The following is a 26,156-nucleotide window of genomic DNA, read 5'->3' on the forward strand; positions in this document are numbered from 1 at the left end:
AAAAATATATCAATAAATAAAACATGCACATGATATGATTCAGACATGGGTAAGAAACAATCTAGCTTTCCTACATGACTCTGTGTGAAGCGTTAGTTAGATCCTGGTGCACTCTGCCATTTTGGAATATTCTACATACAAAATACCTGAGGTACTGCATAGCAAATGTACTTTGTCAATTTAGAGTACCTAGAACATTAAGACCAAAGAATGGCAAATTCTTCCAAATTCCCTTTTGAGGAAATTGGTTGTATTAGGAAAACTGTTATTACAGTGTTTTGTTTTGTTTTTAAATTTTGTTTTTATTTATTTATTTTTGGCTGTGTTGGGTCTTCGTTGCTGCGTGCGGGCTTTCTCTAGTTGCGGCGAGCAGGGGCTACTCTTTGTTGCGGTGCATGGGCTTCTCGTTGCGATGGCTTCTTATTGTGGAGCACAGGCTCTAAGCACGCGGGCTTCAGTAGTTGTGGCATGCAGGCTCAGCAGCTGTGGCTCACGGGCTCTAGAGTGCAGGCTCAGTAGTTGCAGCACATGGGCTTAGTTGCTCCACGGCATGTGGGATCTTCCCAGACCAGGGATCAAACCCGTGTCCCCTGCACTGGCAGGTGGATTCTTAACCACTGTGCCACCAGGGAAGCCCCTACAGTGTTCTTTAAAACGGTAAAAATTCTAAACTACCTAAATATCCATGAATGGGGAAAAGTTATGAGACACACACACCCCACCACACACACACAATGTACACAAATTCAAGGGAATATGATGTTGCCATTAAAGATGTGGGGTATATAATATCAATTAGAAAATTTGATAAGTTTGAGAATTACAGGAATTACAACTGAGGAATTACAGGAATTACAAATATACAGTTATGAACGCATATGAGGAAAAGAACATGGGAAAATGAAGACAGTTGTTTTGTAAGGGAAACAGTAATAACGTGAGAGAATTTTTTCATTGTTATTGACTTTTTCTGTTCTACTCTTATTTGTGAAATTACAAAAGGTGATAAAACAACACAAATAAATCAAACAAAAATAAAAAGTAGGGATCATTCGGCCCTCTTCTTGGGAGGAGTTTCCCAAATGCCTAATCTTTCCCAAGAAAGAGAAACAGGATGTGTCTTATCACTGAGAAATGAGGTGACAAGTTAACACCTAGAAGGGCAAGCCCAACTGACCTTGAACTTGGTCATTTTGTCCTCCTCCTTCTGGGGAAGTGCTGAGTCTTGGGCAGGCACAATGGGGGAAGGAGAAAAAAGCCGTCACAGTCTGGCCAAGGGTGTCACTGACCCATATGGCTGCTTACTGTGAAGCAGCAACAGTGCCACTTCCTCAGGGTGGCCTAATGAGCAAAGCCTGGGCTGGATTCGAGATGCTACTCACCCCTTCAGCCAAGAGCCCCTGGGCAGTGAACGAGCCACCCAACCACACACAGTGGCCCTCATACAAGTTCGTGTAGCTCTCAGGGTATGATTCTGATTCTGGGGAGGGTGGAATTTGAGAGTAAAGTATCCAGGTTAAGAGAGTAATTTCTGGGGCCAAATGTCTAGGTTCATGAAACTGTGACATATTAGCTATGAAATCTTAAGACAAATTATTAGTATCTCTGTGCTTCAATTCTTCCATCTGTAAAAATAGAGGGATTAACAACAGCTATCTCATAGGATTGTTGTAAGAATTAAATAAGTAGGCAGAAAGTTCAAAGAACACTTTCAGGGCACCTTATTTCTCAGTAGCAGCAGAAAGCAGGTAATACTCAGTAACATAAAACCTGTCCTCACCAATAACTTCAATGGAGACTTAAAAGGCTGTTGCTTTGTTGTATGAAAATCACCTTTAACCGCTGCAATATCTGTTATTCTCTCTGGTTTGTCATATTTCATTTGATGCCTTTGCAGTAATATTTAAGATTACACTGATGTTTTTTTTCCTGTGTAAAATATACATCACAAAATATTTTCCATTTTAACCATTTTTTAGGTGTAGAGTTTGTTAGGTGCATTCATATTGTTGTGAATCATCACCACTAAACATCTCCACGACTTTTTCACCAGCCCAAACTGAAACTCTGTACCTATTAAACACTAACTCTCCATGCCCCTTCCTCTCGGTCCCGGGTAACCACTATTCTCCTTTCTCTATGAATCTGATATTGTGGATGATGGCTTTTTCAAAGATTTAAGACCTTGACAATTTGACTTTATTAACAGTAGGGCCTTAAAAACACTCTTATCATGGAGATGAAGAAAAATTAATAGAATCCCGTGATATAACAGTAAGTTACTCAACATGCCACTTAAATGAACAAGCTAATCATAGTTATGATGGAAACAACAAAAAGGCAATGTTTAACGTTACATAAGCACTAAGTATGTGTTAGGGACCTTGAGAAGCACCTGGCACGCACTGTTCCACTAAGGTACCTCCCACACACCTGTGAAGAAGCTAGGAGTGTACTAGCCGTGTGACTCCAGTCTGATCACCTCCACCTCTGTGCCTCTCCTCAACTATAACAAGGAGAGAAAAGAAAAAGAATGTCAGTCCTAGGGTTACTGTGGTGGATGAATGAGCGAAATGCCCTTGGCGTTGTACCTGGCATTTTACCAAGTTCTCAATAAATAATGATGATGACGACTGTTGTTCCCGCGTAACAGATGAGGAAGCCGAGGCTTGGTGAGGTCAAGGGGCAGGGGCGGAACCTGAATCCAGCTCTCACACAGAAGCCAGTCTTCTAGATCTTGTCTCTCTGCTGCTTCTAAAGAAAAAAATAAACAGATGGGAGTCTGAGGTCTCATGCAAAGAGAAACGAGAGCTTGAGAGCTAGGGATAAAAGACTGACATAGAGACAGGGAGAGGACTCTGAAGCCAGAGGATCTGCTTGAAGGAGATGAGTACAGGGTTGGGAAGGGTGTAGGCTCTGGAATCAGACCCCCCAGTATTTGAATCCTGGCACCTCCAACTTGCTACTACTTAGTCCCAAGGTCTGATCTATAAATTAGGGATGGTTATAATAATAACAATAATTATTATAATACTATATATTATATAGATATATAGTATAATATATCTATATAATAATATAATTATATATAATGTAGTAATATAATTATAATAATACCAACCTCATAGGAAGGTTAGTCAGTCTAAGTGACTCTACATAAAACATGTGGAACAGTATCTGGCAGCTTAAACATTCACTAGGGCTGCTTTACATGAAATAGTCAAGGAAGCTCTTCCTTGGGGTGGCTTGATGAGCAGACGTGGGCAGGATTCCAGATGCCACTTACGCCTTCAACCGAGAGCCCCGGTGCAGTGACGACCCAGCCAACCACACACAGTGGCCCTAATACAAGTTCTCGTAGTTGTCAGAGTATGATTCTGATTCTGGGAAGTGTGCAAATCGAGAGTAAAATATCCAGATTAAGAGATTAGTATTAGTTAATTATTCGTTCATTAATTACTTGTTAGATTATTATTATTACCTAGTCCTACTCCAGATACAAGAACCCTGTATGGAAAAGGGCAGTGTACAACTTTCCAATCTTAGAAGAGAAATCCTTTCAGGATTTGTAATTCACCTTGTTCTGACTCTATATTTGTCCAGTGTCTTCTGCTCAGTAAGAAGTGTTTTACAGGGAGATCTTTCCACTACCTCTGAGGAAAGGGTATAATCAGTAAATCACTGCCTGTTTGGGGATTAATACTAACTCAGCTTTACATCCCAAGCACCTAAAGCAGTGCCTGTAACACAGTGATCACTTAGCGGTCAGTGTCAATGTCAGTGTCCTGACACATGAGCCCCCCCCCATACAGGTTCATTCCAGCAGAGGCACATAAAAAGACTAGACTAGTTGGTCAAAGGTCTCTTTGAGAGGCAAAATTCTGAGGCTGGTCCCACTTGGGAGGATTGGGAGAGCGGGGGTTTTATTTCCAAGTTTTTCTTCTAGGTCTTCCACAATATTTGCAAGATCAAGGTCATCTTTGGAAGGAAAAGGGCCTCTGGATTTTTAATACTATCTTAGGAAGGTGCTTCCCACCCTTCAAAGTCAATGTCGAAAGAGACTCCTGTTACAAAATCCACAGAGTGTATCCATCAAAACACTGAGAATGACAACTATTTAAGTGCCTGCAGGATTAGCACTAGACAGGATAACTTGTTAACTCTTCATTAAAAACTGAGTGTATTAATTCAATGAACATTTATGGAAATCAGACTAAAAGATACGACTACTCAAGTTCACAGTCTAGTGATTAGGAAACCAGCAATCACCCTGCACATTGCTAAGTACCAGGGTAGTGAACTGGGTACTTTAGAAGCACAAGTTATGGGCCTTGGGGTCCACACTTGTTTGGAGCAGGTTCTATGTCAATGTGGCTTGATCTGAGCCCTGGAGGATGACTGAGTTCTATTAGCCAGAGAGAAGCAGAATCTCCGAAAAACCTCAAGAGAACAAATGTTACGACTATAAGTGAACACAAACAAGGGGCAGAAAAGCTGGGCAGGAAGGCAGGATTCAAACCATAATGACGGGAGTCCCAGTTTTTGGCAAGTCAGCGGGAAAGCAGCAAAGGAAGGGAGAGTCAGAAGATTCCTTTGGTGTTGGAAACAGATCACTCTCCCAGCAAATGGGAGATCTGAGGGGGAAGGGGCTGGGGCCAGAGAGACTGTTACCAGGGCCACACCAAGAATCACGTCCTTCTTTATTTGAATGTCACCTCCTCAGACAGCTCCTCCCTACAGAGAATTTCAATCTCCTAATGACATCCCAACACTTCTGACCCCCCATCCCTGCTTAATTCTTTTCTCTTTAGCACGTATCACTCTTTAACATCCTACTAGGTATTTTGCTCATTTATATTCATCACATCTGTCCCACAGGGAATTTTGTTTCTTGCTGCGTCCCCAACACCTAGGACGCTGCCGCAGGCGCTTGCCAGGAACTCAACAAAGATTCACAGAATGACTGCTGGAACAATGAACTGAAAGACGCACCATGTAGATCAGGGCCTCGTGATTTATCTCCCAAATCATTCAATCAAAATATAATTACTGAGAGCCTGCTCTGTGCCAGCCAAGGAGCCTAGATGTGAAAGATACAGCAGTGAACAAAGCAGGCAAAGACCTTGATCTCAGGGAGCTGATAGTATAATGGGGTACAAGGGCAGTGACACACTGACATAGGAGAGATGCTTTTAAGAAGAATAAGGCAGGGTAAAGGTATAGGAAGAGATGGAAGGAGGGGCTGGTACAGAATAAGTTTTTGTCATGGAAGGATTCTCTCACTTTTGAGCAGAGACCTGAACTAAGGCAGACAGAACCATGCAGGTATCTGATATCTGAAGGATGAGTAATTCAGCCAGAGGGAAACAGAAAACATTTTTGTTAAAAAGTCCTGAGTCAGTTCTCACTACCAGTGTGTCTCAAATTTTAATGTTCCATGAATCAACCGGGCGGGGACCCTGCCAAGATAGAGGGTCCTCTGTCTCACCTCCAGAAATTCTAAATCAGGAGATCAAGGATGGGGACGAAGAAACTACATTTCTACTAAGATGCCAGGTGATGATACTGTTGGTCCCTGGATCACAATTTGAGTAGCATCGGTCAAAAACAGCCCTCTTGGGACTTCCCTGGAGGCGCAGTGGTTAAGAATCCACCTGCCAATGCAGGGTACACGGGTTCGAGCCCTAGTCCGGTAAGATCCCACATGCCGAGGAGCAACTAAGCCCACGAGCCACAACGACTGAGCCTGCGTGCCACAACGACTGAGCCTGCGTGCCTAGAGCCCGTGCTGCACACCACGAGAAGCCATTGCAATGAGAAGCCCACGCACCGCAATGAAGAGTAGTCCCCACTCGCCGCAACTAGAGAAAGCCCGCGTGCAGCAATGAAGACCCAACACAACCAAAAATAAATAAATAAATAAATACATTTCTTTTAAAAAAAACCTCAGACCTTATCCAAAACTAATTAAATCAGAATCTGTGGAGGTGGGTTGCTTATATGCATTTTTGCCCCCCTCCCACCATCCCAGGCTATGATTTCATTGTCCAGTCAGGACACTGCACCAGGCAATGAACCCCAGGCAAAATGACACCGAGGCCCATGTCCTTGGCCAATATGCAGTGGTTCTCAAACTCTGGTGTGCATCTCTGTTGTGAGGCCTAAATTCCAAGTGCTACCAAGACATCTCCGAGCCTCACAGGGCCCAGAAAGCCTAGCCGTGAGCTCCTCTGCTGTCTCCAGATATGGCCCTTTCCCCTGGGAAGAGGTGCCCCATCCAGCTAGCTCCCCTATGGATTAACCAGGTTTTTAGGTTCTGTATTAGCTGTTTGACATCTGTGATTACTAACCTCTTCCTAAGTCTGTTGAATCACAAGGCCAGACTGTCAACCATGGTTATTTACACATTCCCTGCAAGCCAGCTTTCGAGGGCACAAGAGGGTCATAATATAATCCGCCCAATCACTGCCCTCTGACCTGCCCGTTCGCACTTAGTGCCCAACAGGGGATGTCTCCACCTAGTTCCTTCCCCCCACTATAGTCGCCGAGGCACGGTCCTCTCTCCCTGCTCCCTGGCCCCTGCGCGTGCCGGGATTCGGGTGGCACTTGGGGGCGTGCTGTGCCTCTTGCTCCTGGGGGACTTGTGAGGACTAAACACCTCCTTTCTCAATCACCTCTCCACGTTGCCATTCGGTCACTTTTGTAAATGAAGACCTGACACAATTCACTCCATCAGCTGGACCAGCCTCACCCACTGAGTCCTCAGCCTAACAGGTTTCATCTCTGTGCCAGCTGCGAAATTGTTCAAAGAAGCCTATCACGTCCTCCTGCCAGAAGTAAGGTCACCCTACCCTCTGTTCACTACTGAGCCTGCCTCCCAGAGCCCCCCTGCTTCATTCTAGTCCCCAGTGCAGCCCTGGCTGGCCCGGCGTAGCAGGCAGCGTCCTCCTGCTGCAGGCTGTGAGTATGTGACAAATAAACTGCTGCCAATCTCAGCGGGCCGGTGGGGCCGCCTCATACTGTTTAGGACAAGGATTTCTCCTTCCTAAACCAGGCGCACAGGCAGTGACTGGAACAGCGTCAGAACCATCCAGAGAGCTGATAAAGAACACAGAAGCCTAGACTCATTGAAACAGTAAAAGGACGGGGTCCGTATAGTTTTTACCAGGTTGCCCAGGTGATGCTAATATGACCAAAGTCTGGGAACCCCTGCACTATTCTATTCTGCCTCTCAAGGAGTTATCCAAGCTGCCCAAGAATAGCTGGGAAGCCCACGGTAGGGCCAGGCCTGGCACTCAGGCTTCCCGATGACCAACTCCCTGCTCCTCTCCACTGTAAGATGACCTTGGAGGCCTAAGATGCAAGAGTAACTTGTAAATGCCCCCTGGACGCAAATCCTCAGAGGGAAAAGGGAGGCTTCCATTTAAACCAGTGCTGTCCAACAGAAATATAAGGCAAGCTACATGGGAAATTTAAATGTTTCTAGCAGCTACATTAAAAAATGTAGGGCTTCCCTGGTGGCGCAGTGGTTGAGAGTCCGCCTGCCGATGCAGGGGACACGGGTTCGTGCCCCGGTCCGGGAAGATCCCACGTGCCGCGGAGCGGCTGGGCCCGTGAGCCATGGCTGCTGAGCCTGCGCGTCCGGAGCCTGTGCTCCGCAACGGGAGAGGCCACAACAGTGAGATGCCCATGTACCGCAAAAAAATAAAAAATAAAAAAATGCTATTTCCTTTAAAAAAAAAAAAGAAAAAAAAAAGAAAAAATGTAAAAAGAAGTGAGCTTAATTTTATAATATAAAATATAATATTTTATATTTAAATTTATAAATTAATTTGTATAATTTATTAAAATTATATAAATTTATATAATTTATAATTAAATTTAAATTTATAATTTAAATTTAAATATAAATTATAATTTCATATTTATAATATAAAATATAAACAATATATTTTATTTAACCCAACATATCCAAAATATTACTACTTCAACCTGTAATCAATATAAAAATTATTGAGATCTTTTACATTCTTTTTTAGTGCTTGAAATCCCTTGTGTGCCTGACACTTACAGTACATCTCAGACACATATCAAGAGCTCAATAGTTTCATGTGGTCAATGGCTACGATACTGGCTGGTGCAGACTTAGACCTTGTTAAAGCCAGAGAGACCATATAATCATCCCCCAGAGACTCACTGGGTTCAAAAGCCAGCCAATTATGTTAGCTGTAAGTTTCAACAATGGTTATTACTGAAACTATTCATTTTTGTTGAACTGTATGGTAGAACTGAAGTATTAAAAGAATAAGGTAGGGGAGAAAAGAATACCCAAAAATATGCTTTGCCCTTTTAATAACTCACTGCATTTTTCATACTGTATACTCCCCTGTAATAAATAAAGGACAACTCTAGTCTGTAATACATAGAGGAGGTACTATGTGCCAGGCACTATTTCAAGCACTTTCCATACCATATCCCCTTTAATCTTCACAAAAACTTTAGGAGGAACCTCCATACTGTTCTCCATAGTGTTCCCTTTTCTCCACACCCTCTCCAGCATTTATTGTTTCTAGGTTTTTTGATGATGGCCATTCTGACCGGTGTGAGATGATATCTCATTGTAGTTTTGATTTGCATTTCCCTAATGATTAATGATGTTGAGCATTCTTTCATTGTTTGTTGGCAATCTGTATACCTTCTTTGGAGAAATGTCTATTTAGGTCTTCTGCCCATTTTTTGTTACAATGGTGTGCTAGTTTCTGCTTTACGACAAAGTGAATCAGTTATACATATACATATGTTCCCATATCTCTTCCCTCTTGCGTCTCCCTCCCTCCCACCCTCCCTATCCCACCCCTCTAGGTGGTCACGAACCACCTAGCTGATCTCCCTGTGCCATGTGGCTGCTTCCCACTAGCTATCCACCCTACGTTTGGTAGCGTATATATGTCCATGCCACTCTCTCACTTCGTCCCAGCTTACCCTTCCCCCTCCCCATATCCTCAAGTCCATGCTCTAGTAGGTCTGTGTTTTATTCCCGTCCTACCACTAATGTCTTCATGACATTTTTTTTTCTTAGATTCCATATATATGTGTTAGCATACGGTATTTGTTTTTCTCCTTCTGACTTACTTCACTCTGTATGACAGACTCCAGGTCCATCCACCTCACTACAAATAACACAAGTAAAGCAATTATACTCCAGTAAAGATGTTAAAAAAAAACAAACTTTAGGCGGTAGGCATTAATTTTGTGGTAGGCATTAAGAGTGTGACGTAAGAAAACTGAGGCACAGACAAGATAAGTAAGCTGCCCAAGGTCATCCAGTCATAAAGTGCCATGTTTCAAACCCAGCGGCTCAGGTTTGATCCTGGATCTGCCCCTTGCTACTGTGCAACCAGGTCATGTATTCAATTGTCTGCAACTGTTTCTTCCCTTCATTTATTTATTTGGCCGTGCCGCACAGCTTGTGGGATCTTAGTTCCCCGACCAGGGATCAAACCCACGCCCTCAGCAGTGAAAGTGTGGAGTCCTAACCACTAGACTGCCAGGGAATTCCCTGCTTCTTACTTTTAAAGATGAGAGTAATGATAGCATTGTGATGAAAGAAAAACGAGTCAGTGCACATACAGCATTGGAAATTCACTGAGTCTCAAAAGGTGCCCAACAAATGTCAGCTATTCTCATCATCTCTATCATGTTCCCTACATATTAAACAAAAAATTGAACATTAACATCGATTGGAAAAAAAACTTATGGTTACCAAAGGGGAAGGGGGAGAACAATTAGGAGTTTGGGATAAATATATTCATGCTACTATGTATAAAATATACCACCAACAAGGACCCACTGTACAGCTCAGGGAACTATACTCAGTTTCTAGTAATAACCTATAATGGAAAAGAATATGAAAAAGAATATATACATATATGTATAACTGAATAACCTTGCTGTATACCAGAAACTAACACAACACTGTATATCAACTATACTTCAATTAAAAAAAGAAAAAAAATGGATTATTTTTAAATGTATATATACACACAAGTATAACTGAATCACTGTGCTGTACACCTGAAACTAACATGACACTGTAAATCGACTATACTTCAATTTTTTAAAAGAATTCATTTGTTTCCAAGGAAATTTGTTTTAGAGCATGACGATACTAAGCATGATCATACATTAACTTCTGAACGCTCCAAAAAAGTTGGTGGATTCTACATCTCCCCAAAAGTAAGTGAGGTATCAGACAAGGCATATGGTTATAGACTGTCATTCTATTTTTGTTCTCTAATCACAGGCTGTAGCCCTTTGGGGCAGCTGCATGAATCACACTTACTGAACAACTCCTCTCTGCCGACCCCATGCTGGGCACTCCGAGAAGAATATTACCAGATCCATGAATCAGAGGACCCTGTAGCCTAACAGGAGAGAGAGATGAAACTGAGAGTTACATGCCCTGTGGCAAGTGCAACTCCAAAGGAGCAAAGGAAATTCATCATTTTCCTTCCATAACTGCAACTCTTTCTAACTTTCTCATATAAATAACATTTTCCTAGTTGCCATGTGTGAAAATCTTAGAGTTGCTGTTAAAACCTGTTATGGGCTGAACTGTGACCTGCCCCCAGCCCCAAACTCATATGTTAAACTCCTAATCTCCAGGACTTCAGAATGTGATTGTATTTGGAGATGGGCATTTAAAGAGGTGACTAAGTTAAAATGAGATCATTAGGGTGGGCCCTAAATCAATCTGACTGGTGTCCTTCTAAGAGGAAATTTGGACACAAACAGGGACAGCAGGGGCATGCACACACACAAAGGAAAGACCAGGAGGACACAGCAAGAAGGCGGCCATCTACAAGCCAAGGAGAGAGGCCTCAGAAGAAATGAAACCTGCTAATACCTTGATCTTGGACTCCCAGCTCCAGAACTGTAAGAAAATTAATTTCTGTTGTTTAAGCCACTCAGGCTGTAATAGTTTGTTCCAGCAGCCTTAGCAAACTAATACAATCTCCCCTCCCTTGGTCTTCGTATATAAACAACTTATAATAATTAACTTTTAAGTCCTACTAACTCAACATCTGGGTTTGCTTTAAAATACTCAATGGGAAAAATGTGTGCATGGGGAGAGGGAGATGCAACAAGATAAGTAAGGACTGAAGCAGGGTGACTGTTACACAGGAATTCATTATATTGATATTATACTTTGGGTTGTCTGGAAATTTCCAGAATTAAGAGTTAAGGACATGGGGCTTCCCTGGTGGCACAGTGTTTCAGAATCTGCCTGCCAATGCAGGGGACACGGGTTTGAGCCCTGGTCCGCGAAGATCGCACATGTCATGAAGAAACTAAGCCCGTGAGCCACAACTACTGGGTCTGTGCTCTAGAGCCCACGAGCCACAGCTACTGAGCCCGTGTGCCACAACTACTGAAGCCCATGCACCTAGAGCCCATGCTCCACAACAAGAGAAGCCACCGCAATGGGAAGCCCACAAACCGCAACTAGAGAAAGCCTGCGCACAGCAACGAAGTCCCAACATAGCCAAAAGTAAATAAATAAAATAAATTTACAAAAAAAAAGTTAAGGGTATGAATAATCTGATAACAATTTTGTATAACATAAATACACACTGAAAAACTGACAAACAGAAATGCACTGAAATATTAATAATCACCAATATCCTATATGTCTATGTCCTATATATTTCATATATATCCTATATGTTACAACATATACATCTATATTGGTAATTCTTAATGTTTTTCATTGCATCATATCTCTACATTTTCTGAATTCTCTACAATGAATGTGCATTTCTTCTATAATCGGAATATAAACTATAAATATTATTTAAAATAAGATTAAATGAGAATGCTTTCATTTTTTTAAAATGTATTTACTTTTATTATTTTATTTTCACCTGCGTTGGATCTTCGTTGCTGCGCGTGGGCTTTCTCTAGTTGCAGCGAGCAGGGGCTACTCTTCATTGCGGTGTGCAGGTTTCTCATTGCGGTGGCTTCTCCCGTTGCACAGCACAGGCTCTAGGCACGCGGGCTCAGCAGTTGTTGCTCGCGAGCTCTAGAGCACAGGCTCAGTAGTTGTGGCGCATGGGCTTAGTTGCTCCACAGCATGTGGGATCCTCCTGGACGAGGGCTCAAACCGGTGTCCTCTGCATTGGTAGGCAGATTCGTAACCACTGCGCCACCAGGGAAGTCCTCAAATTTTTATAAACACACCCAAACTCACTAACCCTATTTCAAATCCTCTACAATAAAATTCCAACCTACCTCCGCAACTTGATGCAAAATGCCTCCTCTGCAGCCAGTTTCCTATGGTTGAATATTTCGATAGACTGTTTTTCTATTTTGTTTCCTAATTCCAATTTGGGATTTTAAACTAGGGGACCAAGGATATCCAAAGATGTAAGGAACGCAAGCCCTAGACTCAAATCCCACTGCTCTTAAGTAACTTATGCTCTATCTCCATTTCCTCATCTGTAAAATAGAGGTAATAAAAGTATTCACTTCACAGGGCCTTGTGAAGGTTAAATGCACTAATTTTTATAAAGCCATTAGGATGAGACTTAGGACTCAATGTTTACCAATTTTGATTACCACTCATGCCCTGTACACGATCTACATATTTTCACAATTATTTAACAGTAACTGAACGCTTTTGTAGCAGAAATATTTACTAATGAATAAAATACCTTCTACCACTGGAACAGAAAAGAAAGATGTTAAGTCCTGCCACGGTGGGGCTCTGCTACCAGAAGCCCTGGGCTCACTCCTCTCTTTTCTACAGCCCCCCTTTTCAGATCCAGAGCAGGAGAAGGAAAGGAGGCTGGGAGACACAACGACTTTGTGGTCCGGGGAAAACTACAGCGGGTATCTGTGGGTGACCCACTTTTTCTTTAAAAACGGGTCAGAAGTCGTCCAGACACACCCTCCTTTCCGGCAGGGATCAGAAAGAAGAGCCAGTGGCACTTCGAGGAGCTTCCAACGAAAGCGATGTTTTTCTGATTATCATATCATTAACATTAACAGCTGACACCTTGCCACTCGCCTGATCTGTCCCAAACATTTATCTTGTATAAGGCAGGTACTCGTAATATCCCTTTTTACAGAAAAGGAAACCAAGGCACATAAAGATTAAATTCTCATCCAACCTTATGTCGTTAGGAAGTAACAAAGCGTGTGGAAGGAAGATGCTAGGGGGAGGCGGGTTGGACGGCAAGGAGCCCGGGAGACAAACTGCCGATTTCTGTCCGCCTACAATCCGAGGACTTGCGAACCGCTGCAAAAGCAGAGTATCGGACGAGAGGAAGGCAAGCGGCCGCCCCCGCCCCTCCACCCCGCCCTCTGCCGCAGGTCGAGACTTTTCTGCCCTGTGACCGAGGCCCGAGGCCGGCTGATCCCAGGACCAGATCAGAAAAGTTAAAAGGAATCGCAGGCTCCCAAAGATCACTCACCTCCCTGAGAGAACCGAAGGCCGCAACCGCAATCTCCTGAAGCGGAAATACCTCCGACTACGCGGAGCTCCTGGACTACATTTCCCAGTATCCCCGAGAGGAACAAGAGCCGCTGCCCCGCCCCCCGGGGCGAAAGTGCCGACTCCGACATCGACGGCCTGAATCCAATTTCCCAGAATCCACGAAAGGAGCGGCTTCGTATTCTCGCCCTCCGGTATCCGAAATGCCTCCAAACACGCACAGCACTGGATTGTACTCTCCTATTTCCCCAGCGGCGCAATTAACACATCCGCGCTTTCCTGGAGCGGAAGTGTCCCAATCACAGGAAGCGTCGAGACTACACGTCCCAGAATCCTCTCAAGGGCTGAGCTTCCCGCCTGTTTGCAATTTTATTTTTGAATCAGCAGGTGGAGTCTTGGGGCGCTTGTAGAACTTGGCTTGCGTTTTCTTTTTCTCATTGTTCCCTGACAGAAATTGGAAATATAAATGGAAAAGTAAATGGAAAATAATTATAAAGGCTTGCTATGCGTTAGGTAAAAATAGAGATCGTAAAAGGGACGGGCTGAGCTATAATGAACAATCTTCTTTACTACCTGGACCTGGAGTCACCTTTGACCAAGAACCCATAAAAAGGAGGTGCAAACAATGGGACGTGAAAGAGAAGCAGCGAAATTCTCCGCTTTTCCTTTGCTTTGGTTTCTTGCATGGTTAGGGAATTGGAGAAAATATTACAGTATTTAATACCACCCTACATAATATTTTGAAAAAGTTACTCTTTGAGTTCCAATTGAGAAATCACACCATGTGATTCTTATTCCTTTTTAACGGAAATATAATTGATATATAACACTGTGTAAGTTTAAGATATACAACATGTTGATTTGATACATTTATTTATTGCAATATGATTACCATCTTAGTGTTAGCTAACATGTCTATCACCTCACCTAATTTTCATGTCTTTTTTGTGGTCAGAACAATTAGGGTCTAGTCCCTTAGCAACTTTGAAGTTTATAATACAGTAGTATTGACTATAATCACTATGCTGTCCATTAGCTATCCAGGACTTATTTATCTCCTAGTTCCAAATTTGTACCCTTAAACAACGTATCCCATTTCCCCAACCCCCAACGTGTAATATCCATCATTATACTCTCTGTATTTATGAGTTTGCCTTAAGATTACACATATAAGTGATATCATACAGTATCCCTCTTTGTCTGAATTAATCTCACTTAGCATAATCCCCTCAAAGTCCACCTTTGTTGTTGCAAATATCAGCGTTTCCTTCTTTCTCATGGCTGAATAAATTCCATTGTATATATGCCACAACTTCCTTATCCAGTCATCTGTTGACAAACACTCAGGTTGTTTCCATACTGTGAATAATGCTGAAATAAACATGGGAGTGCATATACCTCTTCAAATTCCTATTTTCATTTACTTTGAATATATACCCAGAAGTAGAACAGCCGTATCATATGGTAATTCTATTTTTAATTTTTTGGAAACTCTATACTGTTTTCCATAATGGATACACCAATTTACATTCCCACCAACGGTGTACAAGGGTTCCCTTAGCTCCACATCTTCACCACCACTTGTTATCTCTTGCCTTCTTGATGATAGTCATTCTAACAGGTGTGAGGTGATATCCTGAGATTTTGATTTGTATTTCCATGCTGATTAGTGATGTTGAGCATCTTTTATGTACCTGTTAGCCATTTGTATTTCTTCTCTGGAAAAATGTCTATTTAATTCTTATGCCCTTTTTTAAAAAAATGGACTGTTTGGGTTTTTTGGTTATTGAGTTGCATGAGTTCTTTACATATTTTGGATGTTAACCCCTTATCTGATATACGCTTTGAAAATATTTTCTCCCATTCCGTAAGTTGCCCTTTCATTTTAAATATTATTTCTTTTCCTGTACAAAAGCTTTTCAGTTTGATGTAGTCCCACTTGTTGATTTTTGCTTTTGTTGCTTGTGCTTTTTGTGTCATATCCAAAAAATAATTGCCTGGTCCAATGTCAAAGAATTTTTTTCCCTGTGTTTTCTTTTAGAAGTTTTATGGCATCAGGTCTTACATTTAAGTCTTTAATCCATTTCAAGATAACTTTTGTGAGTGGTTTAAGATAGAGGTCAAATTTCATTTTTCTGCATGTGGTTATCCTACTGAGTGTTTTTGACTCACTTGTCAAGTATTAGTTGACTATATATGCAGGGGCTTATTTCTGGGCTCTTGGTTCTGTTCTATTGGTCTATGTGTCTAACTTTATGTCAGGACCACACTGTTTTAATTACTATATCTTTGTAGTATAGCTTGAAATTAGGAAGTGTGATGCTTCTGGCTTTGCTCTTCTTTCTTCTGATAGCTTTGGCTATTAGGGGTCTTTTGTGGTTCCACACAAAGTTTTAGAATTTTTTTTCTATTTCTGTGAAATATATCATTGGAATTTTGATAGGGATTGCATTGAATCTATAGATGGCTTTGGGTAGTAGGAACATTCTAACGATATTAATTCTTCTGGTCCAAGTACACAGGATATTTTTCTGTTTATTTGTGTCTTCAATTTCTTCCATCAAAGTCTTACCATTTTCAGTATACAAGTCTTTCATCTCCTTATTTAAATTTATTCCTAAGTATTTTATTGTTTTGATGATATTGTGAATAGAATTATTTTATTTCTTTTTTAGACACTGTTGTTACTGTATAAAAAGCAACTGATTTTTGCACGTTAATTTTGTATTTTTCAACTTTACAGAATTTGTTGATCAGTTCTAACAGTTTTGGGGTGTAGTCTTTAGGATTTTCTATATATATAAAAGCATATCATCTGCAAACAAAGGCAATTTTATTTCTTCCTCTCTGATTTGGATGCCTTTTAATTTCTTTATATTTTCTGATTGTTCTGCTGAGACTTCCAGTACTATGTTGAGTAGGAGTGGTGAGAGAGGGCACCCTTGTTTTGTTCCTGTTCTTAGAGGAAAAGCTTTCAACCTTTCACCATTGAGTATGATGTTAGCTCTGGGAATGATGTATATGGCTTCTATTATGTTGAGATATGTTCCATCTATACCAATTTGTTGAGCATTTTTATCATGAAAGGATGTTGTATTGTCAAATGCTTTTTCTGCATCTCTTTAGATGGTCCTATGATTTTTATCTCTCATACTGTTAATGTGATGTAATGTGGTACACACTGCATATTTTTTAAAAATATTTTATTTATTTTGGCTGTGCTGGGTCTTAGTTGTGGCACACGGGATCTTTGTTGTGGTATGCAGACTTCTTACTTGCAGCATGCATGCGGGATCTAGTTCCCTGACCAGAGATTGAACTCGGGCCCCCTGCATTGGGAGCGCAGAGTCCTACCCACTGGACCACCAGGGAAGTCCCCACATTGTGTATGTTCAACCATCCTTGTATCCCAGAGATAAATCCCACTTGGTCATAGTGTATGATCCTTTTAATATGCCATTGAATTCAGTTTGCTGATATTTTGTTGAGAATTTTTGCATCTATGTTCATCAAGGATATTGGTCTGTAGTTTTCTTGTAGTGTCCTTATCTGGCTTTGGTATCAGGGTATTTCTAGACTTGTGAAATGAGTTTGGGAGTGATCCTTTTTTTTTAATTTTTGGAAGATTTTGAGAAATACTGGTGTTCATTCTTCATTAAATGTTTGGTGGAATTCACTAGTGAAACCATCTGGTCCTGGGCTTTTCTGTGTTGGGAAGTTTTTGATTACTGATTCAACCTCCTTACTTGTTAGCAGTCTAATTAGATTTTCTATTCCTTTCTGACTTGGTCTTTGTAGGTTGTATGTTTCTAGAAATCTATCCTTTTCTTCTGGGTTATCCAATTTGTTTGCATGTAATTATTCATATTAGTCATTTATGATTCTATGTATTTCTGTGGTATCAGTTGTAAGGTCTCTTTCATTTCTGATTTTATTTGAGTACTTCTTTTTTCTTCATCTAGCAAAAGTTTATCAATTTTATTTATCTTTTAAAAACAGCTCTTAGCTTCATTGATCTTTTCTATTGTTTTTCCTAGTCTCTATTTCATTTATTTCTGTTCTATCTTTGTTTTTTCCTTCCTTTTGCTAACTTTGGGCTTAGTTTGTTCTTCTTTTTCTAGTTTATCCTGGTGTAAAGGTCAGTTATTTATTTGAGATCTTTTTATTTTCTTAATATAGGTGTTTATTACTAATAACTTCCCTCATAGAATTGCATTTGCAGCATCCCTTTAGGTTTTGGTATATTGTGTTTCCATTTTCATTCATTTCAAGATATTTTTTTATTTCTTTTTTAATTTCTTCTTTGATCCAGCAGTTGTTCAAAAGTGTGCAGTTTAAGTTCCACATATTTGTAAATTTTCCATCTTTCCTCCTGTTACTGATGTCTAGTTTAATACCATTGTGGTTGGAAGAGATACTTGATATAATTTCACTCATATGATTCAAGTTCAACATTTCCTTGTTGAACTATTCATTCAAATAGAAAATCAACAAGGAAATGTTGAACTTGAATCATACATTAGACCAAATGAACCCAACATACATATATAGAACATTCCACCCAACAGTAACAGAATACACATTATTCTCAAGAGCACACAGAACAGTCTTCAAGATAGATCATATAATAGGCCACAAAATAAATCTTAGAAAATCTAAGAAGAGTGACATCATTCATTAACAAATTACAGTAGCTATAGTTTTTTTTTAATTGGGTCTTTATTTTTCCCCTCAGTCTATATGTCTGAGGAGGAGACCACACACACAGGGGTCTTTCTTTCAATATATATATTTTTTTTTTAAACTTTTATTTTTAAAAATTTTTATTTATTTATTTATTGGCTGCACAGGGTCTTTGTTGCTGTGGGCAGGCTTTCTCTAGTTGCGGTGAGTGGGGGCTACTCTTCATTGCAGTGCACGGGCTTCTCTTCTCATTGCGGTGGCTTCTCTTGTTGCGGAGCACAGGGTCTAGGCACACGGGCTCCAGTAGTTGTGACTCGCAGGCTCTAGAATGCAGGCTCAGTATTTGTGGCGCACAGGCTTAGTTGCTCCACGGCATGTGGGATCTTTCCAGACCAGGGCTCGAACCTGTGTGCCCTGCATTGGCAGGCGGATTCTTAACCACTGGGCCACCAGTGGTGGTCCCTAGAGTTATTTTTAATACTCCTGCCCTTTAACCTTTATACTATAGTTAAGTGGTTAACACACTACCATACTACAGTACTAGAGATTCTGAATTTGTACATTTATCTTTGCCAGTGTGTTGTATACTTTCATATTTTCATGTTACTAATTAGCATTGTTTCATTTCAGCTTGAAGAACTCCTCTCAGCATTTTGTGAAGCAGGTCTAGTGGTAATGAATTACCTCCATTTTTGTTTGGGAAAGTTTCTGAAAGATAACATTGTCAGAGTATCCTTGGTTTGCAGCTTTTTTCTCTCAGCCTTTCACAGAGGTAAAGTGCCTCTTTATCACATCATATCAAGGATGTACAATCAACAGGATGTATCACTGTTGATGTTGACCTTGACCATCTAGATGAAGTAGGGTTTGTCAGGTTTCTCTATCATAAAATTTCTCTTTTTCCCCCTTTCCATATTGTGCTTTTTGGGAAAAAGTTACTATGCATAGCCCACACTGAGGAAATGGGGAGTATGGTCCACCTCCTTGAGGGCAGAGTAGCTACATAAATTATTTAGGAATATTTCATAATTTTAATGCTAGCATAAGCAGTGTTTTTTACTTTCAATTTCTGATTGTGTGTTTATTTCTCCTTTCAATTTTTGCATCATGTATCTTGGAGCTCTGTTGCTAGGTGCATACACATTTAGGACTGATATGTCTTCTTAGTGAATAGGTCCTCTATAATTGTGTAATATCCCACTTTATCCCTAGTGATTTTCCTTGTTCTAAAGTCTAAGATTGTCTGATATTAATGTAACCACATCAGTTTTATTTTTCCTTTTTAATTGTGATAAAATTTACGTAACATAAAGTTTACTATTTTACCCATTTTAAAGTGTACCATTCAGTAGTGTTAAGTATATTCACACTGTTGTGTAATCACAACTATCCATCTCCAACGTTTTCATCATCCCATATTGAAACTGTACCCGTTATACAATAACTTTCCATTTTCCCTCCCCTAACCTCTGGTAACTGCTGTTCTACTTCTGTATCAATGTATTTGACTATTCTGAGTATGTCGTGTACTTCTACATTCATATTATTAACCAGAATTCAATATTTACTTATAATAATTTTCTTTTGAGGTAAAACTTACAAACAATGAAATGCACAAATCTAAAGTAAACATTTACTAAGTTCTGACTAATGTATTCATTGGTATAAGCCAAATCTCTATCAGGATATAGAACATTACTACCAGCCCACAAAGTTCTCTCATGCCCTTCTAATCAATCCTCACTCCAACTCCACAGGAAGCAACTATGGCTCTCATTTTCCACCACAGATTACTTTTGCCTGTTTTAGAACATCACAGAAATTGAATCAAAGTGCATATACTCTTTTGATTAATGTATCTTTCACCCAATATATTTTAGATTCATCCATGTTGTTGTATATATATTCTAAGTTCATTCCTTTTTACTGATGAATAGCAGCCCATTTAATGAATGAACCAGTTTGTTTATCCATTCTCCTAAGGATGGACAGCTGTGCTGTTTCCAGGTTTGGGCTATTAGAAATAAAGCAGTGATTGAGTGATCTTGTACAGATCTTTGGGAGAACATATGTTTACTTTTCACTTAAACAAATGTTTGACTTGAATTGCTTGGTAAGGGTATGTCTGCATGGTAAATGTTAACAGGGTTAGTTTCATAACATGCCAGACCCTTTTCCAAAATAATTGCAACATTTGACACTCCACCAAAAACATGTGAGATTTATAAGTGCTCCAGACGACATTTGGTGTCAGTCTTTATAACTTTGGCCATTCTGGTGGGTGTGTAAGGGTATCTCATTGCAATTTTAATTTGGATTTTTCTGGTGGTTAATGAACTCCTTTTATGTGTCTATTATCCATTTGCATATTATTTGGTGAACTCTCTATTGTAATAACTCCATTTTAAAAATATATTTATTTTATTTATTTATTTTTGGCGGCATCAGGTCTTTATTGCTGCGTGCAGGCTTTCTCTAGTTGCAGCAAGCAGGGGCTACTCTTCATCATGGTGTGCGGGCTTCTCATTGCAGTGGCTTCTTATTGTGGAGCACAGGCTCTAGGCGTGGGGGCTTCAGTAGTTGTGGCGCACCGGCTCAGTAGTTGTGACTCGTGGGCTCTAGAGCACAGGCTCAGCAGTTGTAGCACACAGGCTTAGTTGTTCCTCGGCATGTGGGATCTTCCCAGACCAGGGCTCGAACCTGTGTCCCCTGCACTGGCAGGCAGAGTCTTAACCACTGCACCACCAGGGAAGTCCCTATCTTTCTTGATACTGGTAATTTGTGTCTTCTTCTATTTTTCCTTTTTAGTCTGATAAGTTTGTCAATTGTATTGATCTTATCAAAGAACCAGGTTTTGGTTTCATTGATTCTGTTTTTCTTTTTCTATTTAATAAATTTCATTTTAAAACAGGTTGATTGTAATATTATTAACATACCATACAATTCACCCATTTAAAGTGTACAATATTTTTTAATATATTTACAGAACTGTGAATCCATCGCCACAATCTAACTTTAGAACATTTTCATCCCCCTCAAAGTCCCAAACTCATTAGCTATCTTCCCACCCCACCCCCCAACCACAATTCCTGGCCCAAGCAACCAGTAATCTATGTAGTATCTCTATAGATTTACACATCCTAGAGGTTTCATATAAATGGAATCACATAATATGTGATTTTTCTGTGATTGGCTTCTTTCACTTAGCATAATGTTTTCAAGGTTTGTCCATGTTATAGCATGTATCAATACTTCATTTCTCTTTCAGTACTGAATAATATTCTATTGTGTGGATATACCACATCAGTTAATGCATATTTGGGTTGTTTCCACTTTGGCTATTATGAATATTGCTGAACATTTGTATCCAGAAGCCTGAATATCATACCTAATGGCAGGCAGTATAGGTACTTTATAATAGAGTATTCCCAATTTCTCCTTCTCATCCCTTTTAACAATGTTATCATTCATTTCACTTATTGGTATGCCATAATTACATTATTGTTATTATTACTTTGAATAAATATAATTTTTATATATAAATTAGATCAATAAGAAAAAATAAAAGATTTTATTTTGTCTCCATTTATTCTTTTATTAGTGATCTTCTTTTCTTCATGTAGATCTGAATTTCTGACCTATATCATTCTATTTCTCTATGAACAACTTCTTTTAACATTTCTTGAAGGCAGATTTACTGGCAACAAAGTCCCTTAGTTTTTGCTTGTCTGAGGAAGTCTTTACTTCTCTTTAACTTTTGAAGGATAATTTCACTGGATATAGGATTCTAGGTTGGTAGTTTTTTTCCTTCAACAACTTATTTTATTTATTTATTTATTTTGGCCACACCATGTGGCATGTGGGATCTTAGTTCCCTCACCAGAGATTGAACCCAGGCCCCCTGCATTGGGAGAGCGGAGTCTTAACCACTGGACCACCAGGGAAGTCCCTCCTTCAATACTGTAAATACTTCATTTTCTTCTTACTTGTTTTCTGAAGTCTGATTTAGGTCAGTTGCTATCCCCACCCTCTAGCTTCTTTTCCAAGATTTTCTCCTTGTCTTTGGTTTTCTGAAGCTTGAACATGGTATGCTTAGGTGTCGTTTTTGGTATTTATCCTAAGCTTTCTGGATCTGTGGTTTTGTGCCTATCATTTACTGTGGAAAATTCCTAGCCACTATTAATTCAATATTTTTTTCCTTTCTCTGTCTCTTATCCCCATGTTCTCATTTACATGTTACACATTTTATATTTATCCTCAAGGTTTTTTTAATATTCTGTTCCACTTATCTTTTTGTCATTCTTTTTCTCTACATTCCAGTTTAGAAAGTTACTACTGACTTATCTTGAAGCTCACCGATTCTTTCCTTGGCCATGTCCAGTCTACTGGTGATCCCATCAAAAGCATTCTTCATTTCTGTCACAGTGTTTTTCATTTCAGGTTTTATTATTATTTTTCTAAGTTGTGGTAAAATACACATTACACAAAATATACCATTTTTATTTTCTATTTATTTTTAAAAATAAATTTATTTATTTATTTTCGGCTGCATTGGGTCTTCATTGCTGCACACAGGCTTTTCTCTAGTTGCAGTGAGCGGGGGCTACTCTTCATTGCGGTGCACGGGCTTCTCACTGCGGTGGCTTCTCTTGTTGCGGAGCATGGGCTCTAGGCACACAGGCTTTGTCAGTGGCTCACGGGCTCTAGAGCGCAGGCTCAGTAGTTGTGGCGCATGGGCTTAGTTGCTCTGTGGCATGAGGGATCTTCCCAGACCAGGGCTTGAACCCGTGTCCCCTGCATTGGCAGACGGATTCTCAACCACTGTGCCACCAGGAAAGCCCTCATTTTACCATTTTTAAGTGTACAGTTCAATACTGTTAGGTACATTCACACTGCTATGCAACCATCACCTCCATCCATCTCCAGAACCCTTTTTATGTTACAAAACGGAGAATACGTCCATTAAATAATAACTTCTCATTCCTCCTTCCCACAGACCTGTAAGCCACCACTCTACTTTGTGTCTCTATATATGTGATTACTCTAGGTACCTCATATAAGCGGAATCATACAGTATTCATCTTTTTGTGATGGGCTTGTTTCACTTAGTATAATGTACTCTAGATTCATCCATGTTATAGCATGTGTCAGAATTTCCTCTTTTTAAGGCTAAATAATATAATCCATCATATGTATATGTCCCATTTTGTTTTCCTGTTCATCCATCAATGAACACTTGGGTTGCTTCCAGTTTTTGGCTACTGTGAATAATGTGGCTATGAACATGGGTGTCTAGCATTTCCTCTGGAATCTTTCCTAGGGTCTCCATTTCTTTGCTTATATTACTCAACTGTTCTTGCAGAGTTCTCTTGTGGACGAATTCTAAAAAATGTATATAACCTCTGTCCTGGAATTCCATTAGGAATTTATTTAAAAGTACATATACCCTTATTTTTAGGAGATGCATACTGAAATATTTACTATTTTATTAAAAGTGGAAGGAAATATAATTTTTAAAAATCAATGAGGGGCTTCCCTGGTGGCACAGTGGTTAAGAATCAGCCTGCCAATGCAGGAGACACGGGTTTGAGCCCTGATCCGGGAAGATCCCACATGCCACGGAGCAACTAAGCCCATGCGCCACAACTACTGAGCCTGCACTCTAGAGCCTGCGAGCCACAACTACTGAGCCTGCATGCCACGACTACTGAAGCCCATGCAACCAGACCCTGTGCTCCACAACAAGAGAAGCCACCACAATGAGAAGCCTGCACACTGCAATGAAGAGTAGCCCCCACTCGCCGCAACCAGAGAAAAGCCTGCGCACAGCAACAAAGACCCAACACAGCCAAAAATAAAATAAATTTATTTTTTAAATAAATAAATTTATTTTTAAAATAAATAAATAAATAATCAATGTGAAGAATGGGAACACCAAAGATATAACTATTATCACTGACAATGCCCACTCTCCCATTCATAGTTGCCATATTTTAACAGCAATAAGGTTTTACATAGGAAATAGTACTATAATTTTGCATTTCATTAGAATATATATTTATAAAACAATGTGTTAATTACCTGTAATTTGAAGTTTGGCAAGTAGCTCTCTGGTGGACAAATTGAATGGTTTTAAGTGTGTCTTCTCTGAGTCACAGTTTTCTCTTCAGAAAATGAAGTAACAATGTTGCTTGATGTATAATTCAGGTCATGACTCCCTGGTCCTTCTTCTCTGACTCTCCAAGTGTAAATAATTAGGTTTTTAGTCCAGGGCTTTCCAAAATTATCCACTAAAAATTCCTTCACAGCACAGAAGAATGAAAGCTTACCTCTGGGAGTCTAACATGAACACAAAAGTGGCAGCCCTTTGTATATACAGCATATGACTGTGAATTCTTTCTTATTTGAAAAGATATGTTGATTTGGATTCTTCTTAAAAAAAAATCTGTCTGACAACATAAAATATCCAAATGATTTACCAAATAAATAGCAAATCCTTTTACCCAAATCTTAAAGTGATTGTTGCAAAAAGGTGCAACATTTCTCTTTCATTGTTGAGAAGAGTAAGGCAGCCTAGCCACTCACAAACATATAGTCATAATATCACAGGGTTCTATATTCATATAATCAAAATCCCACATATCCATCTTGGAGTCATGTAGTTTCTCACTCAGTAAGCCTGTTCACAGTGATCCACATTCACAATATCCACAGAATGCACACATAAGAAAAGCAAAAAAGTCAAATTTTAAGTCATACTCACAGACAAAAACATACAATCTCATAACTAAAGTCATAATCTCACAGGCCTCAAATAGTGCATCATATTATATAATTCCACACACAGTCACAAAAGCACTCAAACTTTTTAATGTTTATTCAAGAAGAGTCTGGAAAATAAAGTTTTATTAGGAGACTAAAATACGTTCAAACTTCCTTTCAAGCTGCCCAGAGAGCTAGTAAAGGAAATGTTTCACTCTCCACTGGGGCCATGGAGGGCTCACATGAGGGAAGGCCAGAGTTCACCGCAGTTTCACCTAAGGTCAGCGGGTACAGTGCTGTTTTCACAAGTCCCACTGGGGAGTTGGGAGAGGAATAAGGCTGGATTGAAATCTGATTTGATTTGGCTAAGGTGCAGGGCTGCATTATGACCTCTGTGGGCCCCTTCTTCAAAAAAGCAGAAAATAAAAATAATAGTATTTTACGATTGTTTAGGTATAGTAATAATAATAAATTGAGTTTTTTTGAATTAAACACTTTCTTTGACCAAAAATTAATGCTTATTTCTGATTTTAAAAGACATTTTTGTAGGCCCCTAAAAGTATTGTGGGCCCTAGGCATTTTGCCTTCTGTGTCTAATGGATGAGTCGGCCCTGCTAGTATGTGTCTTCGGTAAAAGTCAGCCAGACTCGGCCTTTTATGGAAAGAAAGGCAAGTTACTGGGCAGGAGGAATTTCCGGGTGGGGATGGAGGAGTGGGGAGGAAGTGTGCTTAACAAGTTTTATAATATCTCAAAATCTGAAACACAAACCATTTTCACATCCACACTCTACGAAACAAACCAAACAGAAACAATCCCATACATGGTTACAGACACACAATGGGTCCCACAACATCATACAGCATGAAAACGCGAACACACCTGCACATGCCCAGGCGTTCTTTCTTTAAAACAAATGCATACTTAATGCCAGCTGTGCTCCTTGCGCTACTCCAGGTGATGATGCTAACTGGGCGGAGGGTGAAAGACTAAAGTCTTGTCCTCACAGCTCAGACCTAGGTAACCACCGTACCCAAGAGCCCACCACCTACTCCTCCTCCTCCTGCTGCACGCAGGTTTGAGGCTCTGAAGTCCCCAAGCGCCTGCTCTGCCTACTACAGTCTGGACTCATATTCCACTCGCCTGTTCCACGTACGCAGGTCTACCTAAAGCCACAGTCCTCCCGAGGTCTGGTCAACCTCCGCCGCGCGCCGATAC

The 26,156-nt window shown here is 40.2% G+C and overlaps 1 protein-coding gene across 1 annotated transcript in view; it reads right to left on the bottom strand.

Moving 5' to 3' along the window:
- LOC131744726 (zinc finger protein 721-like) overlaps window positions 1–26,155 on the bottom strand; it is a 54,753-nt gene extending 28,598 nt beyond the window's left edge. Inside the window, exons 1-6 of the mRNA XM_067019656.1 lie at window positions 25,821–26,155; window positions 24,260–24,627; window positions 13,476–13,939; window positions 2,592–2,754; window positions 2,434–2,506; window positions 1,178–1,224 (exon numbers count right to left, since the gene is read on the bottom strand). Coding sequence (XP_066875757.1) covers window positions 1,178–1,192 — 15 coding nt within the window. The 5' untranslated portion in view covers window positions 1,193–1,224; window positions 2,434–2,506; window positions 2,592–2,754; ... (1 more) ...; window positions 24,260–24,627; window positions 25,821–26,155. The remainder of the gene's footprint in view (window positions 1–1,177; window positions 1,225–2,433; window positions 2,507–2,591; window positions 2,755–13,475; window positions 13,940–24,259; window positions 24,628–25,820) is intronic.
- Between the last annotated feature and the right edge of the window lies 1 nt (window position 26,156).

The sequence above is a fragment of the Kogia breviceps genome, chromosome 18 (genome assembly GCF_026419965.1).
Source record: "Kogia breviceps isolate mKogBre1 chromosome 18, mKogBre1 haplotype 1, whole genome shotgun sequence".
Taxonomy (NCBI): domain Eukaryota; kingdom Metazoa; phylum Chordata; class Mammalia; order Artiodactyla; family Physeteridae; genus Kogia; species Kogia breviceps.